General features: G+C 47.5%; 2 protein-coding genes across 2 annotated transcripts in view; one reads left to right on the forward strand and one right to left on the reverse strand.

Annotated features, from left to right (window-relative positions):
• GPR89B (G protein-coupled receptor 89B) overlaps positions 1-6590 on the forward strand; it is a 29224-nt gene extending 22634 nt beyond the window's left edge. The window contains exons 10-14 of the mRNA XM_054166003.1: positions 210-302; positions 1042-1137; positions 3827-3916; positions 5049-5114; positions 5706-6590. Coding sequence (XP_054021978.1) covers positions 210-302; positions 1042-1137; positions 3827-3916; positions 5049-5114; positions 5706-5912 — 552 coding nt within the window. The 3' untranslated portion in view covers positions 5913-6590. The remainder of the gene's footprint in view (positions 1-209; positions 303-1041; positions 1138-3826; positions 3917-5048; positions 5115-5705) is intronic.
• Positions 6591-8207: 1617 nt separating this feature from the next.
• On the reverse strand, positions 8208-20453 carry PDZK1 (PDZ domain containing 1). Its single transcript, XM_054165929.1, has 8 exons — positions 20244-20453; positions 19706-19958; positions 18627-18763; positions 15282-15477; positions 13877-14073; positions 11695-11889; positions 10610-10909; positions 8208-8385 (listed from the first exon to the last, which is right to left on the reverse strand). The coding sequence occupies exons 1-8, from the start codon at positions 20451-20453 to the stop codon at positions 8311-8313; spliced, it is 1563 nt and encodes a 520-aa protein (XP_054021904.1). The 3' UTR covers positions 8208-8310.
• Between the last annotated feature and the right edge of the window lie 981 nt (positions 20454-21434).

The raw sequence follows: 21434 nt of genomic DNA on the forward strand, positions 1-21434 counted from the left end.
CTGGAGTGTGCCCCATGTCTCTAAAGCCATTCAGAAGCTTTTGAATGTTAACTTCTGAGTTAGGAAACATTTTAATTAAGAGGTGTAGAAGGATAAGTTTGGGTTTGCTACTGTTAGTGCTCCGTGAACATTCTGTGCTGTGGGTGGTGGTGGAAGTGATACCTTATTTTTGTATGTTCTGTTCCCCCTCCCTGCTTTTGTGTCTCCAGGAGAGGATAGAGTACTCCAAAACTTTCCAGGGAAAATACTTCAATGTTTTGGGTTATTTTTTCTCCATTTATTGTGTCTGGAAAATCTTCATGGTATGTAAGTGTTTCAATGCATTTTAGGTGTACACATGTGAATGTCACACCCTGCATAGATTAGGCTATGTGTGCAGTTCATCGGGTAATGCTCCAGGTGCCTTAAAATCCTGAAAGAAACTGACCTTTCATGGAAATAAAGCTCTGGATTGATCTTTCTGTGTAGAGCATTAGACAAGCAATTCCTAAATGTGTTTTAGAATAGAATAGAATTGGAATGGAATGGAATGGAATGGAATGGAATAGAATAGAATAGAATAGAATAGAATAGAATAGAATGGAATAGAATGGAATAGGAATAGGAATAGGAATAGGAATAGGAATAGGAATAGAATAGAATAGAAATAGAATAGAATAGGAATAGAAATAGAATAGAAATAGAATAGAATAGAAATAGAATAGAATAGAAATAGAATAGAATAGAATAGAAATAGAATACAATAGAATAGAATAAACCAGGTTGGAAGAGACCCTCAAGGTCATCGTGTCCAACCCCATCTACCAATCCAACCCACCTAATCAACTAACCCATGGCACCAAGCACCCCATCAAGTCTCCTCCTGAACACCTCCAATGATGGTGACTCCACCACCTCCCCGGGCAGCCCATTCCACCTTCTTAGACAACTTGGCCACCCCCTGTCCTCTTCCTTGGTGTGATACAGAGTAAGGGTCACAGGTGTAACAGTCAGGCATGCTTTTTTTCCTGGTGTGAATGCAAATCCATCTCTCTCTTGCAGGCAACCATCAACATCGTATTTGACCGTGTGGGGAAGACTGATCCAGTCACAAGAGGAATTGAGATCACTGTAAATTATCTGGGAATCCAGTTTGATGTGAGACACTAATTCTTACAGCCTTTGCAGCAATTCCTGTCTTATCTAAATAAGATCATGCTGTTGATAGGGAGGGAGTGGTGGAGCCCTCTTTGTGAGCATATGGTCCAGCCACCATGGATTTAGGAAGGGCAGGTCCTGCCTCTCCAACCTGATCTCTTTCTATGATCAGGTGACCCGTCTGGTGGACGTGGGCAGGCCTGTGGATGTAGTCAACCTGGACTTCAGCAAGGCCTTTGACACCGTCCCCCACAGTAAGCTGCTGTCTAAGCTGTCAGCTCGTGGCTTGGACAGCAGCACTCTGAGCTGGGTTAGGAACTGGCTGGAGGCTGAGCCCAGAGAGTGGTGGTGAATGGTGCCACAGCCAGCTGGCAGCCAGGCAACAGTGGTGTGCCCCAGGGATCAGTGCTGGGCCCCAGCCTCTTTAACATCTTCGTTGATGATCTGGATGAGGGGGTTGAGTCAGTCATCAGCAAGTTTGCAGATGACACCAAGTTAGGAGCAGATGTTGGTCAGTTAGAGGGTGGAAAGGCTCTGCAGAGGGACCTCGACCGACTGGACAGATGGGCAGAGTCCAATGGGATGGCATTTAACAAGTCCAAGTGCCAGGTGCTGCACTTTGGCCACGGCAACCCCAGGCAGAGCTACAGGCTGGGGTCAGAGTGGCTGGAGAGCTGCCAAACGGAGAGGGACCTGGGGGTGCTGATTGACAGCTGCCTGAACATGAGCCAGCAGTGTGCCCAGGTGGCCAAGAAGGCCAATGGCATCCTGGCCTGCATTAGGAATAGTGTGGCCAGCAGGAGCAGGGAGGTCATTGTGCCCCTGTACTCTGCATTGATTAGGCTGCACCTTGAGTCCTGTGTCCAGTTCTGGGCCCCTCAGTTTAAGAAGGACATTGAGACACTTGAACGTGTCCAGAGAAGAGCAACAAGGCTGGGGAGAGGCCTTGAGCACAGCCCTGTGAGGAGAGGCTGAGGGAGCTGGGATTGTTTAGCCTGGAGAAGGGGAGGCTCAGGGGTGACCTCATTGCCCTCTACAACTACCTGAAAGGTGGTTGTAGCCAGGAAGGGGTTGGTCTCTTCTCCCAGGCAACCAGCACCAGAAAAAGGGGACACCGTCTCAAAGCTGCACCAAAGGAGGTTTAGACTCGAGGTGAGGAGAAAGTTCTTCACCGAGCGAGTCGTTCGTCATTGGGATGTGCTGCCCAGGGAGGTGGTGGAGTCACCATCCCTGGAGGTGTTCAGGAGGGGATTGGATGTGGCACTTGGTGCCATGGTCTAGTCATGAGGTCTGTGGAGACAGGTTGGACTCAATGATCCCTGAGGTCTCTTCCAACCTTAGTTATACTGTGATACTGTGAATGTCTTCGACTTCTGAGCTGTTGAGGAAGAAGGGAAAATACACTATCAATTTGGGTTTCTCTCTGATTTTCTGTTGGGATGGCATTGTGGTCTTGCCAGAGATGTAGTGATTTGCTTTGTTTTAAGCAAATGGAAATACAATAATCAACTTGCATAGCTTAATACTTTTAAACTACAGAGTAAATCTGTTTCTTCATGCACAGAGGTGTTCTTTTGAAATGTATCCCTGTGAAACCAGAGTTCTTTGTGATTGATGTAAGCTAAATCTGTTGTTCTCATGTGTTTGAACAATTGCTGATATATTTGAGAGGGCGTCTGTTATACAAACCTGCCTACAATGGCTATCTGTGCAATTAGGAAAAACAAAGATCCTGAAGACATGGCAGCTCATGTGGTGCAAGCGAGGTTAGCTTTATAGATTTTGCTTCTCAGCAATTTCAATGTGACAGTTCAAACTGGACCTTCACTGAAATACCAGGATAGCTTGTCCATCCAGGGGATTACCTAAAGTATCTATAATCTACTTAATAACCAATTCTGCAGTAGCTGTGCTGATTGATTTCACAGTATCACAGTGTCACCAAGGTTGGAAGAGACCTCAAAGATCATCGAGTCCAACCTGTCACCACAGACCTCATGACTAAACCATGGCACCAAGTGCCATGTTCAATCCCCTCTGGAACACCTCCAGGGACGGTGACTCCACCACCTCCCTGGGCAGCACATCCCAATGATGAACAACTCTCTCAGTGAAGAACTTCCTCCTCACTTCGAGTCTAAACCTCCCCTGGTGCAGCTTGAGACTGTGTCCCCTTTTTCTGGTGTGGTTGCTTGAGGGAAGAGACCAACCCCTTCCTGGCTACAGCCAACTTTCAAGTAGTTGTAGAGGGCAATGAGGTCTCCCCTGAGCCTCCTCTTTTCCAGGCTAAACAACCCCAGCTCCCTCAGCCTCTCCTCACAGGGCTGTGCTCAAGGCCTCTCCCCAGCCTCATTGCCCTTCTGTGGAGACGTTCAAGTGTCTCAATGTCCTTCCTAAACTGAGGGGCCCAGAACTGGACACAGGACTCAAGGTGTGGCCTAACCAATGCAGAGTACAGGGGTACAATGACTTCCCTGCTCCTGCTGGCCACACTATTCCTAATGCAGGCCTCTTTCCTTGCCCTCTTTCCCCCTACCACAGACAAAAGCAGGATATGGTACTAAGGGACATGGCTTAGCACCAGATTTGGTAGTTTGATAATGGTCAGACTTGATGATCTTAAAGGTCTTTTCCATCCAAACCAGTTCTGTGATTCTGTGATTTAACTGGGGTTTTCTTTTTAATACAGGTGAAATTCTGGTCTCAGCACATTTCCTTTATTCTTGTTGGAATAATCATTGTTACCTCTATCAGAGGATTGTTAATCACACTTACAAAGGTAAGAGCCAGAACTCTTATGTGATTCTGGAGCAGGGTAACTGTTCTCAAATCTTTAATTTTAGGTGGGACAGATACTGTCTGAACCTTCAATATACATTTTTATTTGAAATACCTGACTATAAGCACTTACAGAGGAAGGGAGGAAAAATACCTTCCACAGTTATCTTTTCTCCACTTGATCTCTGTTGTTACTGATGTTGGGAAGAGATGTAGGTGTTGAGTGCAGTGTTACATGTAAGCAAGGGTTCAGAATGGTGCTGTAGCATGGACATACTAGTAAGCTGATGAGATGTGATTAAAGGAATTTAGATTGCTTTCTTTGAGCTACTGGTAGAACTGGCAAGGCAGTGCTGTGTCCAGTTCTGGGCCCCTCAGTTTAGGAAAGATGTTGAGTTGCTAGAAGGTGTCCAGAGAAGGGCAACAAAGCTGGGGAGGGGTCTGGAGCACAGCCCTGGGAGGAGAGGCTGAGGGAGCTGAGGTTGCTTAGCCTGGAGAAGAGGAGGCTCAGGGGAGACCTTCTTGCTCTCTCCAACTCCCTGCAGGGAGGCTGTAGCCAGGTGGGGGTTGGTCTCTTCTCCCAGGCACCCAGCACCAGAAGAAGAGGACACAGTCTCAAGCTGTGCCAGGGGAGGTTCAGGCTGGATGTTAGGAAGAAATTCTTCCCAGCAAGAGAGATTGGCCATTGGAATGTGCTGCCCAGGGAGGTGGTGGAGTCCCCATCCCTGGAGGTGTTTAGGAAGAGCCTGGATGAGGCCCTCGGTGCCAGATCAGATGGTGTTGGGTTGGACTTGATCATCTCGAAGGTCTTTTCCAACCTGGTTAATTCTAATCTATTCTAATTCTAATCTATTAACTCAAGAGACATGTGACTCACTGTCTTGCTTCTGGTACCTAACCTTAAAATTCAGTATATGTTGTTATATATGACTTGTACCTCATGGTACCACTGGCCTGGGGAGATTCACATTTAAGACTGAAACTGCAGGTTTCTGAAAGCGGAGCACAAGCTCCAGAAAGTATGCTTTTAGGTTTTATTTTTCATGGAAAACTACTGAACGGTATGTCCCTTGCATGCTGTCCCTAAGGCACATCAGGCTTACCTGACTGTTTTTCCCCCTTTCTTTTTCTAGTTTTTCTATGCCATTTCCAGCAGCAAATCCTCCAACGTCATCGTTCTGCTCTTAGCACAGATCATGGTGAGTATGTAGGACCGTGGGCATGGGTGCTCGTGGATGTGTGCATGTATACACACAGTAAAATCTTTGTATGCTGACCCATGTTAGCCACACAACCAGCTGTGAAATCACAGAATCAAAAAGGTGGGAAGACACCTCAAAGATCATGAAGTCCAACCTATCACCCCAGACCCGTCATGGCACCAAGTGCCACGTGCAGTGCCCTCTTGAACACCTCCAGGGATGGTGACTCCACCACCTCTCTGGGAAGCACGTCCCAATGGCAAACAACTCTCTCAAGTGAAGAACTTTCTCTTCACCTCAAGCCTAAACTTCCCCTGGTGCAGCTTGAGACTGTGTCCTCTTATTCTGGTGCTGGCTGCCTGTGAGAATAGACCAACTCCCTCCCGGCTACAACCACCCTTCAGGTAGTTGTAGAGAGCCTCCTCTTCTCCAGGCTAAGCAACCCCAGCTCCCTCAGCCTCTCCTCACAGGGCTGTGCTCAAGGCCTCTCCCCAGCCTCGTTGCCGTTCTCTGGGCACGTTCAAGTGTCTCAATGTCCTTCTTAAACTGTAAGTAAATAATACTTCCTTTCTCTTCTGTGACTGACAGGGGATGTACTTTGTGTCGTCAGTGCTGCTGATCCGCATGAGTATGCCTCCGGAGTATCGCATCATTATTACCGAAGTGCTGGGAGAGCTCCAGTTCAACTTTTACCATCGCTGGTTTGATGTGATATTCCTAGTCAGTGCCCTGTCCAGTATCCTCTTTCTCTATTTAGCACACAAACAAGCCCCAGAAAAACATATGGCCCTCTGAGTGAGGACTGCAGTCACACACTGCTCTGTGTCCTTTCAACTGGTGAACTGCTGTGGACTGCAAAACTTGAAGGGGGCCAGGACTGTTCAGTGTGTTCCAGGAATGTAACTGCCTCTTTGGACTTCTGCAAGTGTCATCATCAAGCTCTGTGGCTCATTTTGTTACGGTTCAAGCCACAGCTAGAAGGAAAAAGGGATGCATGCATCGAATGTGAGATAGTTCATTGACAAGGAAGAGAGCGCTGCTTGGTACACCAGTATCTAGGGACACTGGAACTTGCATAGTAGGCTGTCTGAGGTAAGACCTCCTACTTTTAGAAGGACATCTTCACAGAAGGCACCAAGGAAATGTGATTTTTCTTTTGAAAATCAACTTGTTGCTGGAATTCAGAGAATGGCAACTCTGGAGTGGAATGTTCAAGTCTGTGGAATTAAATAGGCTTTTGTAATATCTCATGCAAGCATCCTGTTTGTTTGTTTGTCAGCCCCAAAGATTTGGCTGGAAGTGAGCTAGAATGTGGCTAGTATTTGCTGCCTGGCAGAAGTGAGGCAGAGAGAATTCTACTCCATTTCTGTAAGGAGTGTGTATCACTAGAATCTACTGTGCTTAGGAGTTGAGATTGGCTTTCTGCTCCTGGATCTCAACTTTGTTTTCTCTCCCTGCATAAATGGAACTAAGGTTTTGGGCTTCTCCTTCCTAGTGTGTCAAGTCCAAGAGCACAACTTTTACTTGTTTGCCTTCTATGTTACAAATGTGTTTATCTTAATTGCTGTAAATTTGGTGGTGTTCCCCTCCACTGTGTGTTCTACAATGGCACAGTTCCCCTTCTTGATTTAATTCAAGGCACAAAAGTAGATTTTACTCCTATGACTTAAGCTTGTAGCTTCCCATAGCCACTCTCCTAGGCTTTGTTTGAAAACTGTTCCAGAACATAAATCATAGGTGGGAATAGTAAAACCCTGTGAGAGAGAAAGAGTCACACATTGTTTAATGTATTTCTGTGTCATCTTCAGTGTGCAGCAAGGAGGCAAAGTATACAGCAGCAGTGTTACAGAGCCATTTGTGTCACATTCATGACAATATGGTGTTGGCTTGGGAGTTAGACAAACCTGAATGAGTCAGTGATCCACAGCTGCATGCAGAGGAGAGATAATAGTGCTTAAATGTCTGGAGTTACAAATTAAGAAGTTAATGTTTGAAAGAAGTTCCTGCAAGGTTAGCAGAAGTAAGGAGCACAGAGTACAGTGGCATATGCCATTTTACAGCTATTGTACTACTGTTAAGTGTAGCATAGAGGAGGTGCCACAGAGACTGAGCTGATGGACTTGGTTTAGAGAGAGTACTGCCTCTCCTGGGAGGTGGGGAGAAATCAGTTGCTCTTTATTAAGAGCTTATCCTTAAAAGGCTAAGATGCTTAAAAATCTATAAACTGTTTCTGCCTGCTGCTGCAGTATACTTAATTATGTGCATGTAGTTATTTAAGCCTTTACAGAGGTGACTAACTTTACAAGGCAGAAAGCCAAGGAAGCACAATTGCAGTGTGTTAAATGAATGCAGGTTAGGCTGAAGTGTTTATTTCAGGCAGCTACATTGCAGCAAGAGGTTGCAGTCCTTTACATGTATGAAGAGGAGGCTCAGGGGAGACCTCATTGCTCTCTACAACTCCCTGAAGGGAGGTTGTAGCCAGGTGGGGGTTGGTCTCTTCTCTCAAGCAAGCAGCACCAGAACAAGAGGACACAGTCTCAAGCTGTGCCAGGGGAGGTTCAGGCTGGGTGTTAGGAAGAGGTTCTTCCCAGCAAGAGAGATTGGCCATTGCAATGTGCTGCCCAGGGAGGTGGTAGAGTCACCATCACTGGAGGTGTTTAGGAAGAGCCTGGATGAGGCCCTTGGTGCCCTGTGAGGAGAGGCTGAGAGAGTTGGCATTGTTTAGCCTGGAGAAGAGGAGGCTCGGGGAGACCTCATTGCCCTCTACAACTATCTGAAGGGTGGTTGTAGCCAGGAGGGGGTTGGTTTCTTCTCTCAAGCAACCAGCACCAGAACAAGAGGACACAGTCTCAAGCTGTGCCAGGGGAAGTTTAGGCTTGAGGTGAGGAGAAAGTTCTTCAGTGAGAGAGTCATTCACCACTGGAATGTGCTGCCCAGGGAGGTGGTGGAGTCCCCATCCCTGGGGGTGTTCAAGAGGGGATTGGACGTGGCACTTGGTGCCATGGTTTGGTCATGGGGTCTGTGGTGACAGGTTGGACTTGCTGATCTTTGAGGTCTCTTCCAACCTTGGTGATTCTGTGATTCAGTGACACTACTAGCAATAGCCAAGTTCTGGGAGGTGTAGTAGCAAAGAGTGATTGAAGAATGAGGATTTGTAAGGTTTCTTTTTTTGTTCTTGGCACAGTTTGTCTCCTCACAGCCTTGTGTCGTCGTTGTCACTGTCTGCTCTGGTAGAGGCAGCTGATCTTGAAGAGGAGGATGAGCTTGCCTGCAGAAGAGTAACAAATACATCCTGATTATTTTTAGTGGGTAAACAGGATAGCCTGCAGCGCTGCACAGGACTCCCACGTTCATCAGCGCTGAGCATGCACTTGTTGGGCTGGCAGCCAGCAAATGTGATCTATTTTTATTGACAAAGTGCTTTTTAGTTAAGTAAATGTAGAGGGAAATCTGTTCAGTGGTGGCTTTCTATTGTTTAATTCCCATATCTGCTGAATGTGCACACCAGTGGTGCTCACTGCAGATCTGCAAAGTGCAGCTTGGTGACTAAGAAACACTGGGAAAAACTTGCAGCTGGCCCTTGCAGCTTACCCTCAGTTAAGTCTGGAGGTGACACTAAGCTGTGTGGCTCTGTTGAGCTGCTATAGAGTAGGGAAGGTCTGCAGTGGAGTCTGGACAAGTTACAGAATACAGAATTAACCAGCTTGGAAAAGACCTTTGAGATCATCAAGTCCAACCTATCACCCAACACCATCTAATCAACTAAACCATGGCACCAAGGGCCTCATCCAGTCTCTAAGAAACACTTCCAGTGAAGGTGACTCTACCACCTCCCTGGGCAGCACATTCCCATGGCCAATCTCTCTTGCTGGGAAGAATTTCTTCCTAACATCCAGCCTAAACCTCCCCTGGCACAGCTTGAGACTATGTCCTCTTGTTCTGGTACTGGTTGCCTGGCAGAAGAGACTGCCCCCCACCTGGCTGCAACCTCCCTTCAGGGAGTTGGAGAGAGCAAGAAGGTCTCCCCTGAGCCTCCTCTTCTCCAGGCTAAGCAACCCCAGCTCCCTCAGCCTCTCCTCACAGGGCTGTGCTCCAAACCCCTCCCCAGCTTTGTTACCCTTTTCTGGACAGCTCCAAGGCTAATTATATGAAGTGCAATAGTTTCAAGTGCACTTGGGTCACAATAACCCTGTGGAAAGCCACAAACCTGGGGATGTGTGGTTGGAAAGCTGCACCTTAGAGAGGGAGCTAGGGGGTATTGGTTGATAGTTGACTGAATGTGAGTCAGCAGTGTGCCCAGGTGGCCAAAAAGGCCAATAACATCCTGGCTTGTATTAGAAATACAGTGGCCAGCAGGAACAGAGAAGTGATCACTCCCTGTACTCAGCTCTGGTGAGGCCACACCTGGAGTATTGTGTTCAGTTCTGGGCCCCTCACTATAGGAGGGACATTGAGGTGCTGGAGTGTGTCCAAAGAAGGGCAGTGAGGCTCCTGAAGGGCCTGGGGCATATGACCTATGAGGAATGTCTGAGAGCACTGGGGTTGTTCAGTCTGGAGAAGAGGAGGCTGAGGGAACAGGACTAGAAGAAATAGTTACAAACTGAACCTAGGGAGGTTTGGGCTGGATGTTAGGAAATGTTTCTTCTCCGAAAGGGTTCTCAGACATTGGAATGTGCTGCCCAGGGCAGTGGTGGAGTCGCCGTCCCTGCAGGTGTTCAAGCAACGTGCGGATGTGGCACACAGGGACACGATTCGGTGTTGACCCTTCAGTGCTGGGTCAAAGGTTGGACTGGATGATCTTTGAGATCTCTTCCAACCAGATACATTCTGTGATTCTGTGCTTTGCAGACAAGGCTAATGAATAGGAGAGAGACAGTATTGGTCTCATTCTTCATCGTCTCTCCTTTTTACATGATCAGAAGGGAAGCATTTCACTATTCAAGGCTAGCCACACAGAGGGCTCAAAAGTGCTGTTTCCAGAAGCAGTACTTCCCTGCTTTTCTGACTTCTCTCATGCTTCAGATTCTTTCTAATGGCATGGCAGGAAGTAAAACAATTCCAAATCAGCACATTTCCTGGAAAGTGTAATAGTAGCCTCTGAGTTGCTCTTCCTCTACAAAATAATCTGGTTTTTTTAACTATTTCACCATATTTCCCCCAAGTGGTTTATGCTTTGTGGTGTATTTAAGCACTTTTTTTTTAACCCCTGTATTGCCTTTTCCCCACCTTCACTGAGGATTACTGTGCTTGCCTGATCTTGTTCCATAAGATCTCATGTATGTGCATCCTTTTTGTGATGTAATTTTGTGTTAAAGATCCTCGTGGGGAAAGGAAGAAGGGATTATGATAATCAGACCACAGCTTCCCTTTTAGACTGACTTGCAAAAGTCCAGGCTCAGGTTGAAAATCCTAGCTCAAAGAGTACAAGAGAAGCTTTCTTTTCCTGTCCCCTAGGTGATCCCTCCTCATCTACTCAATGCAGTATTACTCACCCTTTTCCTGGGTTCAGGTGACTTTCTCTCTGTGTCTGGCAGATGGTTTTCTGTATAAGCAGGAGATTCAGGGTCGTCAGGGACTGGATCTGCCATAGAGGCTGTGATGGGAATGTTCTGGCTTTGGAAGTACGTGTAAGCCTCTTTGCTGCACACCAGTAGTGTGAGCCTGTCACCAGTACCTTGGATCCTTGCCACCACTTTGTCATAGGATTCATTGATCACATTCTCCCCGTTCACTTCCACCAAGAAGTCATTGTTTGCTACACCTGCTGCGTCAGCTGGCCCGTGGGTTTGTACCTGCAAAGGCAAGTTCAAACTGTGATACTGGTAGAAAACTTGGGAAAGATGCATCAACAGCCAGTGCTTAGCTAGACTGTTGGGTTACTGCTTTCCTTACAAGACAGCAGGGTAATCACAGGGGAAGGGGAGATTTGTGGGGGCAGAAATGAGTTGGCAGAGGCAGCAGGCCCAGACAATAAATCTGGAACCCATCATTTTGAGGCTTAAGATGCATCTTGACTTTCATTACGGGAATGTGGCTTGGTGGGGGGAAAAAATGTTGTTTGCAGGCTCCTGTCCAGTAACTCTAAAGTTAACTTCAGTACATTTCACAGATTCCTTAGTGATGGGTTCCTCATAAGAAAGCTAAAGCTGTAGACATAAAGAGACAGCAGAGGTTTGGCTTTTGCCAGCTGTGGAATTAAGAAAAGAGAGGGGGGTGGGAGAGGTGGGGGGTGGGAGAGTGAGGCAAAGGCATCTCTCTCATTTAGGATATTCTACAGTCAAAACATTTGATTTAAAATATGAACTTTAACATGCTAGCCTCATAGATAACAGTAAAAATTATGCAAAAGCTAGATTCCTCTTCCCTTTAGCTGTCTTAGCAGAATGAGGAATGTTCTTTGATGTTTATTTTATCTTGGTACTACAATGTCAATCTGACTTCAACAGCTCAGCTGAGAACACTGAAAAAGAGACTTTCCTTTTGTGGCCTCTCTTGCATGCATTTGCAATATGGAAGGGAGGAGGCAATCCAGTAGGGCTACTTGAGCTTTTTCTGGTTCATCAGTCTACATTAGTACCTCACTGATGAACAGTCCAGGCTTGTTCTTGATCATGTTTAAATTGAAGCCAAATCCATTGGGCCCTTTCACCATCTTGCAGATTCTTGGCTTGTGGTTCACTTTCTGCTCACTGTGCAACTCCACTCTTTCCTCTGTTTGAGCTGGAGTTGGATGTTCTGTTTGGTAGTAGTATAAGAAAGGGGAAATTTGAGCCTGAAAAGTGACAGAAAACTTGGTTAACATAAACGTTCACCTGTGAAATCTGTATTAGGCTTTCATGCTCAATCTAAGTGCCAGGTTCTACACATTGGCCACAACAACCCCATGCAGTGCTCCAGGCTGGGGACAGAGGGGCTGGAGAGCAGCCAGGCAGAAAGGGACCTGGGGGTACTGGTTGATAGTAGGCTGAACATGAGCCAGCAGTGTGCCCAGGTGGCCAAGAAGGCCAATGGCATCCTGGCCTGCATCAGGAACAGTGTGGCCAGCAGGAGCAGGGAGGTCATTCTGCCCCTGTGCTCAGCACTGGTTAGGCCACACCTTGAGTCCTGTGTCCAGTTCTGGGCTCTTCAGTTTAGGAAAGATGTTGAGCTGCTGGAAGGTGTCCAGAGAAGGGCAACGAAGCTGGGGAGGGGTCTGGAGCACAGCCCTGGGAGGAGAGGCTGAGGGAGCTGGGGTTGCTTAGCCTGGAGAAGAGGAGGCTCAGGGGAGACCTTCTTGCTCTCTGCAACTCCCTGAAGGGAGGTTGTAGCCAGGTGGGGGTTGGTCTCTTCTGCCAGGCAACCAGCACCAGAACAAGAGGACACAGTCTCAAGCTGTGCCAGGGGAGGTTCAGGCTGGATGTTAGGAAGAAGCTCTTCATAGAAAGAGAGATTGGCCATTGGGATGTGCTGCCCAGGGAGGTGGTGGAGTCACCATCCCTGGAGGTGTTTAGGAAGAGACTTGGATGGGGGGCTTGGCACCATGGTTTAGTTGACTAGATAGTGTTGGACTTGATGATCTTGAAGGTCTTTTCCAACCTGGTTGATTCTATTCTAACAGCATTGAAACCTTAATGACTTGGCCTTGAGCTGCAATGAAGAACTCTTTGCTATAAATTTCTAGCTGAGTGGAAAACTACAGTGTTGATCTGTGGGAAAAGGGGATTTTGTTACTTGTTTTGTTAATACATGGTTATACAGCTGTGTAGCTCTGAATTTGCTGTCTTGGATTTCTAACTTCTCTTGTGGTGTGTTTAAATTTAGAATTATCCCAGTAGTGCCTATACAAATCTCAGAGGCCAAAAATACACTTTGGCCACAATAACCCCATGCAGAGATACAGGCTGGGGTCAGAGTGGCTGGAGAGCTGCCAAACAGAAAGGGGGGTGGTGGTATTGATTGACACTGCTGGGGGTATTGATTGACACTGCTGAACATGAGCCAGCAGTGTGCCCAGGTGGCCAAGAAGGCCAATGGCATCCTGGCCTGCATCAAGAATAGTGTGACCAGCAGGAGCAGGGATGTTATTGTGCCCCTATACTCAGCACTGCTTAGGCCACACCTTGAGTCCTGTGTCCAGTTCTGGGCCCCTCAGTTTAGGAAGGACATCGAGACGCTTGAATGTGTCCAGAGAAGGGCAACAAGGCTGGGGAGAGGCCTTGAGCACAGCCCTGTGAGGAGAGGCTGAGGGAGCTGGGGTTGCTTAGCCTGGAGCAGAGGAGGCTCAGGGGAGACCTCATTGCTCTCTACAACTACCTGAAAGGTGGTTGTAGCCAGGAAGGGGTTGGTCTCTTCTCCCAGGCAACCAGCACCAGAACAAGGGGACACAGTCTCAAGCTGTGCCAGGGGAAGTTTAGGCTCGAGGTGAGGAGAAAGTTCTTCCCAGAGAGAGTTGTTGGCCATTGGAATGTGCTGCCCAGGGAGGTGGTGGAGTCCCCATCCCTGGAGGTGTTCAAGAGGGGGTTGGAGGTGGCACTTGGTGCCATGGTTTATTCATGAGGTCTGTGGTGACAGGTTGGACTTGATGATCTTTGAGGTCTCTTCCAACCTTGGTGAGTCTGTGATTCTGTGTGAGAGCTGCTGAAGTGTGGTTGCCTCTTAGACATTTCCTGCAGATGGAAGAAGTGCCTGTCAGCTGACTGGCTGTTTCTGACGTCACTGCATATGGCTCCATGGGAAGTTATCAAGTCTTAGCAGCAGAGCAGTAGTTTGAATTTTCTTACCAGTTTATACATGGCGTCAGTCTCCTGATCCACCACCAGCAGTGTGACTTTTACCTCGGACTGCTTGATTTTCCCCACTACACTTCCATGATTCAGCCCGTCTACTTCCTCACCGTTGACAGCTACTAAGATGTCATTGTCCTTGAGACCCGCCTGGGCTGCTGGGCTCCCAGCATCAACATCCTTGATTACATGAGCTAAGATAAGAAGGGGGGGAAAAAAATTGATGTGAAGGCACGTGCTTTGTAAGTTCAAAGCCATGCATGGCAAAGGCTACGTGTCAGAGCTGCACTTCAGGTCGAGACCATTTCCTTGATGTAGCCCTGCTTGTAACTCATCTGTAGAGAACTTCTAGATGACCAATAAGAAGCTGAAGAGATCAGGATCTGCCAACCCTGCTTGGGAAGAGGGAGAGGGATCTTGCCAGGCTGGACAGATGGGCAAAGTCCAAGGGCATGGGATTTAATACATCTAGGTGCCGGGTTCTACGCATTGGCCAAAACAACCCCATGCAGTGCTACAGGCTGGGGACAGAGGGGCTGGAGAGCAGCCAGGTAAAAAGGGACCTAGGGGGGACTGGTTGATAGTAGGCTGAACATGAGCCAGCAGTGTGCCTATTCTACTCTACTCTACTCCACTCTACTCTACTCTACTCCTATTCTTTCTAGTCTAGTCTAGTCTACTCCTATTCTATTCTATTCTATTCTATTCTATTCTATTCTATTCTATTCTATTCTATTCTATTCTATTCTATTCCTATTTATTCCTATTCTATTCTATTCCTATTCTATTCTACTCTACTTTACTCCCTTTCTAGTCTAGTCTAGTCTACTCCTATTCTATTAATATTCTATTCTATTCTATTCTATTCTATTCTACTCTACAACAAGGCTGGTGAGAGGCCTTGAGCACAAGCCCTATGAGGAGAGGCTGAGGGAGCTGGGATTGTTTAGCCTGGAGAAGAGAAGGCTCAGGGGTGACCTCATTGCCCTCTACAACTACCTGAAAGGTGGTTGTAGACAGGAGGGGGTTGGTCTCTTCTCCCAGGCAACCAGCACCAGAACAAGGGGACACAGTCTCAAGCTGTGCCAGGGGAGGTTTAGACTTGAGGTGAGGAGAAAGTTCTTCACTGAGCGAGTCGTTCGTCATTGGGATGTGCTGCCCAGGGAGGTGGTGGAGTCACCGTCCCTGGAGGTGTTCAAGGGGAGATCGGACGTGGCACTTGGTGCCATGGTCTAGTTGTGAGGTCTGTGGAGACAGGTTGGACTTGATGATCCTTGGGGTCTCTTCCAACCTTAGTTACTGTGATACTGTGATACTTCTATTCTACTCTTAGTCTAGTCTACTTCTAGTCTAGTCTAGTCTGTTCAGCGAACGCCACGGCCTGCGTTAGCTGGGTGCTTACCGCCAGTGTTGTTGTCCATCTGCAGATAAAAGCCATAACCATCCTTTCCTTTCTGGATGTCAATAAGTCGCGGTTTGAGGGGAAGCAGCTTCAGGCTGGCGCTCTCTTTGCGCAGTGCCATCTTCTGGCTGTGGTAGTAGCGGTCTGTTTCTTCATTGGAAAGGAGAAACATAACCCGATTTTCTGACTTCTTTACCTGTGACAGCACATAGGCAGCCTCAGATGACGGCACACGTACAGCGACAGCACAGACACAGTCTCAGATGTCCCCCCTTCAACAACATGTAGGAATTGCAGATACCTTGGTAACCTGTTACACTGGTGTGCATAGTGATACCTGATGACTGTGTCCAGTTCTGGGCTACTCAGTTTAAGAAGGATATCACAGTCTCACAGTATAACTAAGGTTGGAAGAGACCCCAAGGATCATCAAGTCCAACCTGTCCCAACAGACCTCATGACTAGACCATGGCACCAAGTGCCACATCCAATCTCCCCTTGAACACCTCCAGGGACGGTGACTCCACCACCTCCCTGGGCAGCACATTCCAATGACGAACGACTCGCTCGGTGAAGAACTTTCTCCTCACTTCGAGTCTAAACCTCCCCTGGCACAGCTTGAGACTGTGTCCCCTTGTTCTGGTGCTGGTTGCCTGGGAGAAGAGACCAATCCCTTCCTGTCTACAACCACCTTTCAGGTAGTTGTAGAGGGCAATGAGGTCACCCCTGAGCCTCCTCTTCTCCAGGCTAAGCAATCCCAGCTCCCTCAGCCTCTCCTCACAGGGCTGTGCTCAAGGCCTCTCCCCAGCCTTGTTGCCCTTCTCTGGACATGTTCAAGTGTTTCAATGTCCTTCTTAAACTGAGGGGCCCAGAACTGGACACAGTACTCAAGGTGTGGCCTAACCAATGCAGAGTACAGGGCACAATGACCTCCCTGCTCCTGCTGGCCACGCTATTTAGACTCTTGAATGTGTCCAGAGTAGGGCAACAAGGCTGGGGAGAGTTTTGGAGCACAGCCCTATGAGGAGAGGCTGAGGGAGCTGAGGTTGCTTAGCCTGGAGCAGAGGAGGCTCAGGGGATACCTTCTTGCTGTCTACAACTCCCTGAAGGGAGGTTGTAGCCACGTGGGGATTGGTCTCTTCTCCTAGGCAATCAGCACCAGAACAAGAGGACACAGTCTCAAGCTGTGCCAGGGGAGCTTTAGGCTGGAAGTGAGGAGAAAGTTCTTCCCAGAAAGAGTAATTTGCCGTTGGAATGTGCTGCCCAGGGAGGTGGTGGAGTCCCCATCCCTGGAGGTGTTCAAGAGGGGATTGGATGTGGCGTTTGAAGCCATGGTTTAGTTAGTCATGAGGTGTGGGGTGATAGATTGAACTTGATGATCTCTGAGGACTTTTCCAACCTTACTGATTCTATGATTCTATGTAGGAATTGTAGATTCTTTGGTAACCTGTTACACTGGTGTGCTGATGCGTAGTGATATTTGACGACCTTAAAGATCCTTTTTCCATCTCATTCAATTCTGTGAGTCAGCAGTGGTGTGTGGGTGTGATTGATGAATGACTCATAAAGTATAAAGTTGTTGGTTTGGGTTTTTTTCTTCCAGTGAGAAATTTGGATGATGACAGAATCTTGGGTGTGTAAGTTCCAGTGTATACATGAAGAAGTGGTCTGTATTTTTATACTGTGTTCCTGACACCTAGGTGCTTAGCTGTAGTGTGCCATGAGGGTGGCACACAGTGCCAGTAGAATCCAGTGAGCCTTGGTAGATCTAGCCTTGGTTTATCTAGTTGTGGAAGCCTACATACCATGCCATCTCCACCAGCATTTTAGATTACAGTGGCTAGTAACATTTCTGTCACTCTTTGGTCCTCTTCCAACTGACTCTAAGGTTTTGGGGTGTTGTGTTTTTCTGTTCAGTATCACAGTATCACAGTATAACTAAGGTTGGAAGAGACCTCGAGGATCATTGAGTCCAACCTGTCTCCACAGACCTCATGAATAAACCATGGCACCAAGTGCCACCTCCAATCTCCTCTTGAACACCTCCAGGGATGGGGACTCCACCACCTCCCTGGGCAGCACATCCCAATGACGAACGACTCTCTCTGGGAAGAACTTTCTCCTCACCTCGAGTCTAAACCTCCCCTGGCGCAGCTTGAGACTGTGTCCCCTTGTTCTGGTGCTGGTTTCCTGGGAGAAGAGGCCAACCCCTTCCTGGCTACAGCCACCTTTCAGGGAGTTGTAGAGAGCAATGAGGTCACCCCTGAGTCTCCTCTTCTCCAGGCTAAGCAACCCCAGCTCCCTCAGCCTCTCCTCACAGGGCTGTGCTCAAGGCCTCTCCCCAGCCTCGTTGCCCTTCTCTGGAGACGTTCAAGTGTCTCAATGTCCTTCTTAAACTGAGGGGCCCAGAACTGGACACAGGACTCAAGGTGTGGCCTAACTAGTGCTGAGCACAGGGCACAATGACCTCCCTGCTCCTGCTGGCCACACTATTCCTAATGCAGGCCAGGATGCCATTGGCCTTCTTGGCCACCTGGGCACACTGCTGGCTCATGTTTAGGCAGCTGTCAATCAGCACCCCGAGGTCCCTCTCCATTTGGCTGCTCCGTTTGGCAGTTCAACATCCTCAAGTCCATCCTTCCCTTACTCCTTCCTAGTCTTCTAATGGGTTCCATTTTTTCTCATCTTAACCAATATTATTCCACTGCTGCTGTTATAGGAGCTCAGCAAAAGGCAGGTTTCATCATGGTGCTGGAATGCCAGGACATGTACTGCTTGTCTCACGGCTCTCTGAAATCTCTTCTGCTCCAGCTGCACTGTAGCAGTGCCAATAGTGGAAATCTGGAAGTGTCCCTGGCAATGTTCTTGCAGCCAAGGCCAGGCAGTGAAATTACTTGTCCTGTAATTTTCATTGGTTTGGGGCTTTTTAATGGGAAAAAGGAAGTACTGTCTAAAATACTGAATTTCCCCCTGTTTGATGCTAACTGTATCATCAGAGAGTTTCCCCTCTTCCTGCCCTGCAAACCAGCCTCTTACCATTGCCAGGACTTCTAGGAACAGATCATGATTCATTTAATAGCATTTCTGGCAGCACTATACTTGTGTTACTTAGAATTCTGTGGCCTGCCTCGATGGCAGCATTCATTCAGAGTCACTTCAAGAGGCTGCTTGAGAAGGGAGCCGGGGCAGAGGGGTGCTCTGCCGTGTTGATGATACACAAAGCAGTAGCTTCCAAGTTTTAACTGTGAAGCATTCAAATCAACCAGGCCTGCCTTCTCAGTAGCTCAGATAGATTGCTGTGAAAGTGGGCCAGAACAGAAGAGGAGTCAGTATACAAACAAGTACCTTTTCCACCACTTCCTCATGTGTGTCATTTTCCACGTTGCTTCCATTAATTTCAATCAGGCGATCGTTGTTTTGGACACCAGCCTTTGCAGCTGCTCCTTGTGGTGAAAGCTCTACTATGAACAACCCCTTCTGTCCTAAAATAAATGGAAACTCATTACACAGGGTAAGTTACAGAAATATGCCTGGGTTAAGGAAACTTAGCACTGGTGTCCATAGGTTCTTCTGGTCTCTGCTTACATGCAGTCTACAGTGGTACCACAAGCCTTCCGCACAGACACACCTCTAGCTCTTTGTCTGTCCTGTAGCATTTGTTTGCTATCTGCACTTGAAACAGTCTTTTATTTCCCTAACAAAAGTGTCAGAGGGGTCGATTAAAACAGCTGGAAGGGATTTGATTGCCACCCCATCCCCTCCCTCCAATTTAAGTGAGGAGCTGCTTTTATTGTTGTATACAAATTAATGATTTCCTGTGTCTGGAAGGCTTCTACGTTTGGCCTTGCAGTTATACTGCATTCCAAAATGCTCTCTTTAGAGGTGGTGCTTCCCAGAAGGCTTCCCTGTTGACTGACCATGGAAGGAAGGCCTATGTAGAAGAGCTTCAGCATCCTTTGCTTTCTAAATGAAATAGCGTGCAAAGCACAGGAAGTGTTTCTTACAGCTGTCTAGAACCTGGTGTCCTGATTCCTGGGATGATTTTGGGGAATGGAACAGGACACTGTAGCATCTTGAGTGCATGTTTGGTATTTGACTGCAAGTTTGGGTTTGCAGTGGGAAAACTGCAGCTTTCTGCAGTTGTTTAACTGGGCTTAAATAACAAGCAGAAAATAGCTTATTCTATCAGTCCCCCCCCCCCCCCCCTTTTCTTTCCCCATCTTTGTTCCACTCTGTAGGAAACGTGATCCCCAGAAAACTGTTCATTGCATCTGCTGTAGAGAATTGACTTGAGGTAGGTCTCAACTCATCTTGCTGTTTCTCATTTTACATTAGGAAGAGCAGCTTGTGTGTCCCCATTGGCCTCCACCTGTTAACTCTGTCCTTGCTGTCATATGTACCATCTCTTCTCCCCAGGCTCTCACCTTCTGTGGTTTTCAGGGAGAAGCCATAGCCTTTCTCCTCCTTCACTAGGTAGCAGAGCCGGGGTTGTGGAACTGCAGTGATTGCTCCATTGGCCATGGGTGGTGGGGCCTGCGGGTCCTGCTGCTTTCTTGTTGATGCCTTTTGACCCAGTTCTTCCAAGTTCACTCCTTCCTTCTCTGCCTTTTGATAGGATGCATCGTCCAGAACAAGGAGTACAACAGAATTCCCACTGTTTTTGACCAACTCCACCACCTGTAGTGGACAAAAAGTGAAATGCCAAGCAGGTGCTAGAGCGATTGGCCTAAAAGGAGCAGTCAACCCAGGAGCTGTTTTGTTGCCTTATCCCTCTGGTTATGCACTATAGAGACTTCTCAAAGACACTTCATGCACATGGTGGGTAATGAATGATACAGGGAGATACTTGGAGGATTTCCTAGCTGAGGATGCCATAAAAACTGGAAGAGAAGGCTTCTCACACTCGCAGTGGGGCTCGGTACCTGGGGAATAGTGTGGATACCAGACAAAACAGAGATGTACCTGTGCATGTTCCTCCTTGTGTACAAAGACACCATTAACCCTGAGGATTCTGTCTCCATTCTTCAAGCCAGCCTTTTCAGCTGGGCTGTTCTTCTCCACATTCCGGATGAGATGCCCTGCAGTGTCTTCCTCAATGCGCAGGTAGAACCCGTAGCTCTTTTGGGGCTTTTTGGTCACCGTACATTCTCGGGGCTGGAGAACAGAAGACATCTCTACCAGGGAGGATGGAAAAGATACATGTCAGTAAGCTTACCAAGATATGTTATCTTGAAATACACGTGACAGTTTGGTTCAGAATCCTCTGGGGTTATAGTTCCCAAGAAAGTCAACTAGGCAGAGTTGAAGCAAATTAGCCTGGCTAGGCAAAAGAAACCAATCCCTTCTCCCTCTCTCTCCTTGCTTTCCTTGTCTCCCTGTCTTGGATAGGATAGGATAGGGTAGAATGGAATGGAATGGAATGGAATGGAATGGAATGGAATGGAATGGAATGGAATGGAATGGAATGGAATAGAATAGAATAGAATAGAATAGAATAGAATAGAATAGAATAGAATAGAATAGGAATGGAATAGAATAGAATAGAATAGGAATGGAATGGAATTAACCAGGTTGGAAATCTTCGAGATCATCAAGTCCAACCTATCACCCAACACCATCTAATCAACTAAACCATGGCACCAAGGGCCTCATCCAATCTCCTCTTAAACACCTCCAGTGATGGTGACTCCACCACCTCCCTGGGCAGCACATTCCAATGCCCAATCTCTCTTTCTATGTAGAACTTCCTCCTAACCTCCAGCCTAAACCTCCCCTGGCACAGCTTGAGACTGTGTCCTCTTGTTCTGGTGCTGGTTGCCTGGGAGAAGAGACCAGCCTCCACCTGGCTACATCCTCCTTTCAGGTAGTTGTAGAGAGCAAGAAGGTCTCCCCTGAGCCTCCTCTTCTCCAGACTAAGCAACCCCAGCTCCCTCAGCCTCAGTTAAGCAAGATGGAGAATTTGGATAAAGAAGTTACCTGCCTGTGATAGTGAAAACTGAGATGAGCATATACGACCAGAATGAAGTCTTACAGAGGAGAAATAATGGCAGCACAAAAATAGAGGAACATTATAGGAAAGACATGTGACAAAATAGGATTTTACAGAATTGCAGAATGGTCAAAGTTGGAAGGGTTTTCTAGTGGTCATATAGT

This window comes from Dryobates pubescens, chromosome 12 (assembly GCF_014839835.1).
Source record: "Dryobates pubescens isolate bDryPub1 chromosome 12, bDryPub1.pri, whole genome shotgun sequence".
NCBI classification, from domain to species: Eukaryota; Metazoa; Chordata; class Aves; order Piciformes; family Picidae; genus Dryobates; species Dryobates pubescens.